This window comes from Chrysoperla carnea, chromosome 2, assembly GCF_905475395.1.
Source record: "Chrysoperla carnea chromosome 2, inChrCarn1.1, whole genome shotgun sequence".
Classification (NCBI taxonomy): Eukaryota; Metazoa; Arthropoda; class Insecta; order Neuroptera; family Chrysopidae; genus Chrysoperla; species Chrysoperla carnea.
The window spans coordinates 32,835,652-32,845,153 of NC_058338.1; the positions used below are offsets into that span (position 1 = coordinate 32,835,652).

Genomic DNA, 9,502 nt, shown 5'->3' on the forward strand with positions numbered 1-9,502 from the left:
GACAGTCTTGTGCAAAAAAAATCCATCTTTGTTTTAAATAAGTTATAAGATACCTATATATTTTATAATTATGAAGGAATTGTAAGTGGCCACTTATTTTTAAATATATTTTATTCATTTTTAAATAGCAATTAATTAATAGCAAATCCCTCACGTATTATTAATTAAAATTTTTAAGTGTCCTTGATGACAACGGGAGTAAGTTTTTTTTTTTATAATTATTTTGTTTAAATTGTAAACTCATATCAGAAAAAAAATTCTTTTTATATGTATTCTGCAAACATAACCCAATAAGTACCATTTAAAACAGCGAATAAAAACGGAAAAAATACTCGAGAAAACCTATCAATATTAATGGCTCTGTTACGATTTCGATCAGCTCTGCTTAATTTTGGCTTGATTTTTGGTTGACGATTTAACAATAACAAGGAATTTTCCTGAAAAAATAATATACATTATTAATGCCAAAATACATATCATATTAATTATATATGTTCAAAAATCTCCGAAAACGGTAAAATATGCCGAGAAAGATATTTCATAAAAATTTATCTCAAAAGTTCAAGAAGGAAATTTCGTTAAAATATTAATTTATGTAGACTAATTTAAAATTAAATTACCTTTGAAGCAAGTTCAAAAATTTTTGGATCTGTTGGTGCTCTTGGACCATCTCCATCTAAAGCTGATAAAGTCGTCGGCCTCGCTGGTGCCGCTAGAAAAATCATTTTATAAATTAAAAAGATGCCTCCAGTACTATCAAAAAAATCTTATTTAAATGTAAGTGACCACAAGCTTTCTTCTAGAGGCCAAAAAACAAGATTTTTGGTCAATTAAAACGACTTTTCACTAACTAAGAAAATAGAGTATGATGCAAGAAATTGGTGATGGTTTCGTCCTCACCGTAATTATTGTCTTGCTTGAGACAGAAATTTAATGTTTGAATTTTCTAGAAGTCAAGTATAAGACCAAATAATTTTAGAACAACCGGTGTCTCAAAAATCATAGACAATAGGAAAGAAGTGGTCATGGTTTGCAGTACAAGTACCACATATTTGAAACTTTAAAAAACTTTCATTACCTGCTATAATTCACCCAAAAAATTCATCATGTGTTGAGGAAAAAATGAATAAAAATAAAATATGAGACGAAATATAATATCTTATAAATTAATGATACATACCAGCGGCTGCGGCTGCTGCCAACGCAGATTTTCTATCTTTTTCTTTATTTGCCGGACTATCATTATCACCCAAAACAATATTAACTAAACAATATTCCATTAGTGCCATAAAGACGAATCTGTTGTAATAATGTTTAAATAAATAAATTATGGTCAATTTATTAGAAAAGGCAATGTTTCATTAAGGTATTTTCAGGGGATGAAAGCACTTGTCGATAGATTTTGCCATTTTTTTCACTGGCTCAGAATAATTTTAACTGTGAGAATCCGAAGTTACAGTTTTGTTTTCGAGATATTATGTAAATTGTGAAAATTGGGACATAAGGCATTAATTATCTCATGTTTTAAACGATAAAATGTCTGAAACTTGAGATTTAATAATAAGCCTTATTCTTAGTCTGTGAAAAAAATTCGTTAAACTCTCTCGAAAAGTGAGTTTTACCAAAGTTTTAGTATAGGAATTGCAAATACCTTGCTGGAAATATCTTAAGGAGAACGTCTTAACGTCTTACTAATGCAGTTAACTTACATTGTACAAACAGACATAAATGCATCCACAGCTTTCAAATAGGAAACAGGTGGAAGTGATGCTTGTGATTTCGCATGTTGTGTTGAGAGTGTTAAGAGAGAAGTCACTCCTAGAGTAACTCTGGCTGGAGCCGCTTCTGGTTTAATCCAAAAAGACACCCACTATAAACAATATACAAAGATGAAATTGAATTATGATGTATAACTTCCTTGAACTGATTACAAATCAGATTAGCTTAGAAACATGTAGCAAAGTGAAGAAGAGGGCATTCTAGAGGGGAGGGGAGAAGGCCGATTAGGGCAGCTACCTCCCCTGGATTTAGACTTACCATACATTTTTTGGGCTTAGTATGTGTTTATTTCAAAATACTATTGAACTTATGATATTTTTGGACAAAAAATTTCTGATTTGCCTACATCTAGGCCAAAAGTTTCTGTTTTGTCCATCTCTGGCTCGAAAGCTGGGTAGGTACGCCCAAACAAAGTGCTATTTCTAACTTGTCAAGTGAAAATAGCTAAGAAGAAAAATAACAAGTTACTTACCGACATTATAACAATGAGACAGGTAGGTATATACGTATGAAATAAATAATAACCCAAACGTCTTTTCAAAACGAATATGACTTCTAGGCATGTAAAATTACCTACGAAAAGAATTGACCCAATTAATTTGTACCTACGTAAAAGAAATAAATAAGTAAAATTAATTAATAATAATAATAAATAAAAGCGACATTAAAAAAAGAAAAAAGAAAATAAATAAATAAATTACAAGGGTAAATTTTCTTTAAATTTTGATTAAATATCGGACAAAAATTAACAAACCTGTTGAATAAACTTGTGTACAGTCAGCTGTATAATTTTTCACTAACTGTAATTGAGGAAGTTCAATATTTTCATCAACCACTAAAGGAACATCAGGATCCCATTGAAAAATTAAATCATCTGTTGTATGAGATACTAAGGAAAATGAAAGATTTTGTTAATTTGAATTGAAAAATTTGATATGAATTGATAGAAATAAAAGGGGTATCATTTAAAAAATTCTAGTCAATTATAAATTCTGCTCCAGCCATAAAACTGTACATGATGCAGAGATACATTTGAATCAATTTTAGAAAAGGTATTACTTTTTAACACAAATTATTTCATAAGAATTCTAGTGAATTTGAAAATTCCCTGTGTAGACGTAAGGGAAGGTAGTTCGAAACGAGTAACCCATCCAAAACGGAAGCTGTTTACAAACGTAGCCTCAGTTATATTAAAAAATCCGTCTAAATACAGTGCAACCTTAATATAACGAACCTCAATATAACGAATTCCTCGATTTAACAAATTTTTCGCAATCCCCTTGAATTGTCCATAAGAGTCAATATAAAATATACCTCTACATTACGAATATTTTTTGCGAACAGTCTCGTTATAACGAATTTTCAACTACATAAAAAATTTAAATACCTCTAAATAACGAAATTCGTCAATTCAAAACCTTTATATAACGTATAAAGTCCCACCAATATATGACAGTTAGTATACTCCATAGTATGTAATTCATGTCGCGAGAGGTTCCGACACTTTTCCTCTTTATAACGAATTTTAGACCAACTTAACCTCACGAATATTTACTGGTTCCCTTCAGATTCGTTATATCGAGGTTGCACTGTATTATAAATCACATGAAAAAAAAACCCTAGTAATGTTCATATTGAAGAAAACGTTTATGCATTTGTCTATAAAATTATTTACATTGGATTCCCATATACAAAATTTCATCCCCACTTCCACCCCTGGGGGTTAAATATAGATAAAAATATCCTTGAAGAAGGTTGTATATCATGTAAAAATTTGAGCTCAATCGATGCAGAACTTTTTGAGTTCATAAGCAATACTCAAACCAACATAACACTTTTAGTAAACGAAGTAAAGCAACCTATCATATAATGCGAATTTTAGTTTTTTTTTTACCTTCGCGCTTAGCTTACCCGTTTTGAGCTACCTTCCCTTAATGCAATTTATTATAAAGTATATAATATGTGTACTTACAACTTTCCATTTGCAATTTACATTCTTGGGTATCATGAGGATAAATTATAAAATTCATGGCGCATGATAATTTTAAAGTTAGCCTATAAATTTAGGGAAAAAAATTTAGTAATAAACAAAAAAGTTAAACTTAAAAAAAACATTCCTACAAATATTACATTGTGTTATTTTGGTATTGACTCCAATCCAACATTATGATTGGTAAAACCATGAAAGGATAATAGAAACGTGAAAAAATTATCCACAATTAACGGGAATCGAACCCGAATAAATAGAATAGACAGGACGATCATGTTTTGCTAAACTGGCCACAAATATTGAAACTTAAAAACGTTAATTTTGCTTAAAACAAAATACTCCTCTCTAGTAATATTTCACGGAATGTTTTAAAAATTTTAAACTTAGGGATAATTCCAAATAAATGTACACTTGCTTGTTTGTAAATTTCAAAATTTAGTGATTAAGTACTTTAATAGAAAAGAAGCGTATTACTGAGCTTCGTACCGAAAGTGAATATGCTCGGCTACCTTAATATCCATTAGCAATCGTGAAACAGGAAAATCAATCGTGAAAAACCAATATTGCCAATTTGAAAAGCAATCAGGGTATCACTTTTTGGTAGCTACAAGATTTTCTTTTCATCTGGTCGACCTAAAAATCGACCAAAGTCAAAAGTTTGTCTCCATATCTGTTTTCCCCGCCGGCATTAATTATAAGTTGAATCTCACGAACAATTGTTAGACTATTATTTTGTAACAAGTGAACATCTACCACTACGAATTTAGCACTCGAAAATCAAGATGGTATAAAATATTAACACTTACTTAACCATATATAAAATTGTCTTATCTTTATATAACCATAAATAATGATTTGGTATAGTCATAGTTTGAAATGTAACCGATTTAGCATTTTTAAAATATGAATCTGGTCTCCACATATTTTTTAACCAATCAACTTCTAATAACCTTTGAGAAAATTAACGAATTATATTTGTGTTTGTTTTCGAAAAAAAATGTGAAATCTCTTACCTATATTCTGATGTCATATTTTCAGGAAGACGTAATCTATAATCTTTCCAAGTTTGTGCGAAAAATATGTCAGCAGCATACGTCTAAAATACAACAAGTATTGTAATGATCTATAGAGATAGAAACTTAAAAAGCTAGGTGTAATGCAAGTGTGTTTAGGAACCAATAGCTTTTATTAGGCATATCTTATATATATTATTTTTCTAGTCTGTTTTTCTGTCACACAATCTTCCTTATTTCTTTATCAATTTCCATGATTTTAACCCCTCATTTTAAAACTTATCGTGCTGGCTAATGACGAAAAATAGAGTCACGGTCTAAAAATGTAACGATTAGGAATCAGGCTAGGAAAATAATATCAAGATTTAATTTTGTTCAGTATGAAATTTGTATATCATATCTTTAATAAAATTGCCTATAAATAAAAAGTAAATTACTGTTGATTTTCATCACTTATAAATTATTTCTCTAATCTATTTTTAGCCATGGGTACCGCATCATGGAATTCCACACACACCGGTCTGGTGAGTATCTTATACAAGTATTTCGTTTTATCTAAAGTCTAGTCAAATATCAAAGTTCAGGCTGATGAATCTGAAAGCTGGAGAAACTAATTGATATGAACTTAAAATAAATAAACACTATTTAAGTAGAACGACTATTATATTTTCGCAAATCTGGGAAATTTGTATACAAGGGCAATCCGAAGCTAAATAATTCGTGGAGTATACGATTGAATTGTGACTACAACAGGGTGTTTTATCTTAGTAGAAGAGCAAGTTGTATCATTAACCCTCGAGAACTCGTAGTAGAAATATCGCCAACATCTCGAGAACTCATGAAAGAAATATTACCAAACTTTGTTTGGTATATATCGTTTAGGCTTGGTACTATCTAAAAATGGCAACGCTATTAAAATCGCCATATAATTGAATTTCTTGATTTACCATTAAAACATATATTTTTATATGTATAATAAATGTATATAATTATGGTGGAAGCGCAAATAAATGTCGTACTATATAGATTCTTAATATGTACAGAGCATTTATTTGCGCTCCCACTATATTTATTAAACTTAAGTAATTGTGTAGTTGAGTCAAAAATTCAATTACAAATTATTTTTACTAAAAGAGCGGTAAATTTTTAGACCGTGAGTCTATTTTTCGCTAGAAGCCAACATGATAAGTTCGAAAATGAAGGATGAATCACAGAATTTGATAAGGGAATTAAGTAGATGCTGGAGAAATAATATATAATAATAATATCAATTTATTCAGTGCGGTTAAAATGTGATTCAAAACCTGTGAAAGTGCTACAACTAAAAATTTTCTGTGATAGGTAACACAATCGAGTGTCCCAGCGACTTAGTGTAGAAATAATAAAGAAAATTCTATGTTACAAAATACTTGTACTAACAATATTATTTTTAACAATAGTGTAAAGCTACAATTAACATTTCTTTAATTAAAAATTATCAATTAAGTACACCTTAATCTCATCCTCTGACTACTACCTATTGTTAATACAATTTAATTACACAACAATTATTTGTATTAATTTTATTTATTTTGTAGAAAAAATAAAGCTTTTCTGTTGATTAAAAAAAAAAATTGTCAACTGTCTCGAAACGTTTTTCAATATCTTAAGTCCTTTCAAAGCTTATCCGTGAAATATTGAAATGAAAATATATAATTTTATTTTTACAATTTTTTGTCCGCTTAAGAGTTTTGATATTTAAGAACTAAAATTTAAGATCAGGAAAGATTCAAACGTCGAAATTTCTGCCGAAAATAAAAGTAAGTTTTTATAAAAGGTAAAAGTATTGAGTAATTCTTCGGAAAACTGAATGGAAACAAGGGAAATTTTAAAAATTCTGATACATGCAGCTTTTTTTTGTAGCTATCCCCTAACTGAACTAATTTTGTTGAAACATACCTAAGAACACTTCCCATTAAATTATTTTTTAAACAAACCTATCTTTTTACGCCGAAGGTTAAAATAATTAATATTGAAAATACAGAATACACTTGGTATCGATAATGAGTCTTTGCATCGTTTGCGAAATAGTTCTACGAGAAGATATCTACTAAGAAATAAATATTCAAAAATTAAAAACTTACCATAGACGTTTCATCTATTGAATCTAAGCCCATGACAGTAACATGAAAATAAACAATTGTTGGTTGACCTACTTTTTTAGGAGGTCTCATTTTATCGTAGGATTTTGGATCTTCCGGTAAGAGATCTCCAAATGTTAAACTGACTCTGTTATTCAACAAAACAGAACGTAAGTAATTCACCAAATATATAATCGTTCCAAAGCCAAATCTCTTTTCATAGTCAATGAATATCTATTGGTGCTGCACTAAAGATTCTGTTACGTATTTTTATATAATGAAGTATTTTATCAAAATACTATATTTTTATTTTTGGAAAATTCAGGTTTTTATTTTTGGAAAACTCAAAAATGGCCATTATCAAGAATGTGTTCCTTTCCTCCAGAAAATAAATTCATAAGTTTCCAAGAATAACGGTAAACCTTTCAAAATCTTTTAATAAAATCGTGAGAAGAAATTAGAGATTACTTCATTCTAAAGATCTATAATTTTTATATATTAATCTCTGTTTTCCTTTTCTTTTCGATACAGGGTAATTCGACACGAAAGATTAAGACTAAACTCCTTGATTTTAAGAAAATTAAGGAAAAATACTTTTATTTTAGAACCTTTTATCATAGGATCTGAAAATCAAATATTATTAGACTCCAAGTTGAATTTTGTTTGAAAAATGGATAAAAGCTTTGAGAATGAATACGTTAAATCTACATTTTCAGTAAATACAGAATATTTCCAAAACCGTGAGGTAAGCCTTATTGAAACGCACTTTTATTTTGATCCTAGAATCTGAAAATAAAATAATACGCAGAGTGTACCATTGAAAAAAGGTACAATTTTGATACGTTTTATGTTTTCTGAACACCCTGTATATTAAAAAAATAATTTTAAAATACACAGCCAATAAGCCTTCATCTATTTTATAAAGAAAATTTTCTTAAAATCAAGCCTTAATCATTCGTATAATTTATGAATTATAAAATTCGATTTTTCAATATTCAATTATAAAATTCAATTATTCAATATTCCAAAATACATTTTAAATTCAATGTTTTAATCTGCTTATAATTATTTTAAGCACCTGCGAAAGTTGACTTTATCACATAAAAATACGAGCAAAAAGTTCAGTGAAGTCCATTTAAAGATATCTATTAAAGCCATGAAAAGTGGCTTGGTGCTTAGAGAGAAGAAAAACTATCGTAAGATGTTATTAAGTACTTACTGATATTCACCGGAACATGTCGATTCTTGAATAAAAAAATATGTAATAACAAAAATTTTCCAAACACTCATTTTAGAAAAAAAATTAATTTACTCAAATTTTTAAATTTAATTATATTTGTATTAATTACTAAATTTAATCTATTTTTTTAAATTTTTTATTATAATATTATTAATCATATCTTCATGTTTCTTTACAAAAATATACAGTTAACTAATTTATCGATTTTATTTTAAAAAAATTAAATAATATCAGCGCATTGTTAACTTTTATTTAGTTATTTTTTATTATTATTTAATTTAAATAAGTAATAATCTTTCAAAAAAATATTAGTAAAAAATTTAAATGAATAGGTAAATGATGAAAGTAAAACATTACTCTAGGATCAACGAAGTATCCTTTAAGGAATCTCATAAAGAACTAGGTTGCTGAAGTTAGAAGGCAAGAAAATTATGTGAAGAAAAAGAAATAGCGATCTATATACCACTTATAACGATGACAATAAATAGACCTTTACTGTAAAAGAAAATATATGATTATACCTAAGTACATTTTTCTAGTGAATGTTAACTTCACTATAAAAGTGTAACATTCACTAAAAAAAAGTGATTCAATAAATACATTGAACGATGTTAATAAATTTTCAACTTTTCTTGTTTTGTTTGACAATTTTTTTTATCATTTATAAATCAAATAAAGTTCGAAAACTAAAACCCCGACAATTACCGAATCGCGCTCTTAAAAGTATGAAAACAAGGAATTATTTGCATTTGAAATTGTTAAGTAAAATCGTCATTACAGTCGGGCAACCTCTTATCGGTCCTGTGGAAAACTGTTTAATCTTAGAGGTCCCCCGACTGTAAGGACGATTTTACTTATCATGACAATTTCAGATGAAAATAATTCCTTGTTTTCATACTTTTAAGAGATTTTCATACTTTCATTTTATATTGTATTTCATTTTATAATTCACTTAAGACAATTATTCGGATATCATCAGATACCATCGTTGATAATGTAACTCTTAATGTAAACTAATTTTTAAAATCGGTTAAGGATTTAATTCAAAAATGACGAATATCAACTTCGATGCAAATCACCCCCAACATAATTTTCTACCCCTTTTTAACCCCGTTAAGCAATGAGTTTCAATAAAATACGAAGCACCCCATCCATCAATTCTATTAACAAATGTTTATGCAAAATTGGAAGTAGATTGGACCAAGGAATCTCGTTATCCCATACAAACTTTGCTGCCGTTTTTCACCCCCTTAGGGTGTTGAACTTTGGAAAATGCTTTCTTATCGGATTCTGTGCGTTGATCGGTCAGTCAGTCAATTAGTCATTCAGGACAAGCATTTTATCTGTATAGATAAATAAA

At 28.7% G+C, this 9,502-nt stretch overlaps 1 protein-coding gene across 1 annotated transcript; it reads right to left on the reverse strand.

The window, feature by feature from the left end:
• Window positions 1–263: 263 nt before the first annotated feature.
• On the reverse strand, window positions 264–8,233 carry LOC123293421 (glycine receptor subunit alpha-3). Its single transcript, XM_044874239.1, has 12 exons — window positions 8,122–8,233; window positions 6,906–7,050; window positions 4,783–4,865; window positions 4,576–4,719; window positions 3,752–3,834; window positions 2,534–2,668; window positions 2,252–2,352; window positions 1,710–1,870; window positions 1,181–1,299; window positions 1,079–1,081; window positions 621–712; window positions 264–437 (listed from the first exon to the last, which is right to left on the reverse strand). The coding sequence occupies exons 1-12, from the start codon at window positions 8,190–8,192 to the stop codon at window positions 264–266; spliced, it is 1,311 nt and encodes a 436-aa protein (XP_044730174.1). The 5' UTR covers window positions 8,193–8,233.
• Between the last annotated feature and the right edge of the window lie 1,269 nt (window positions 8,234–9,502).

Coding starts and splice junctions, on each gene's coding strand:
- LOC123293421 (XM_044874239.1), bottom strand. CDS start 8,192: ATGAGTGTTTGGAAAATTTTTGTTATTACATATTTTTTTATTCAAGAA. Junction 3,835..4,575: donor ACAATTTTATATATGGTTAA/GTAAGTGTTAAT, acceptor CTAAATTTATAG/GCTAACTTTAAAATTATCAT. Junction 438..620: donor TTTTTGAACTTGCTTCAAAG/GTAATTTAATTT, acceptor TTATTTTTTCAG/GAAAATTCCTTGTTATTGTT.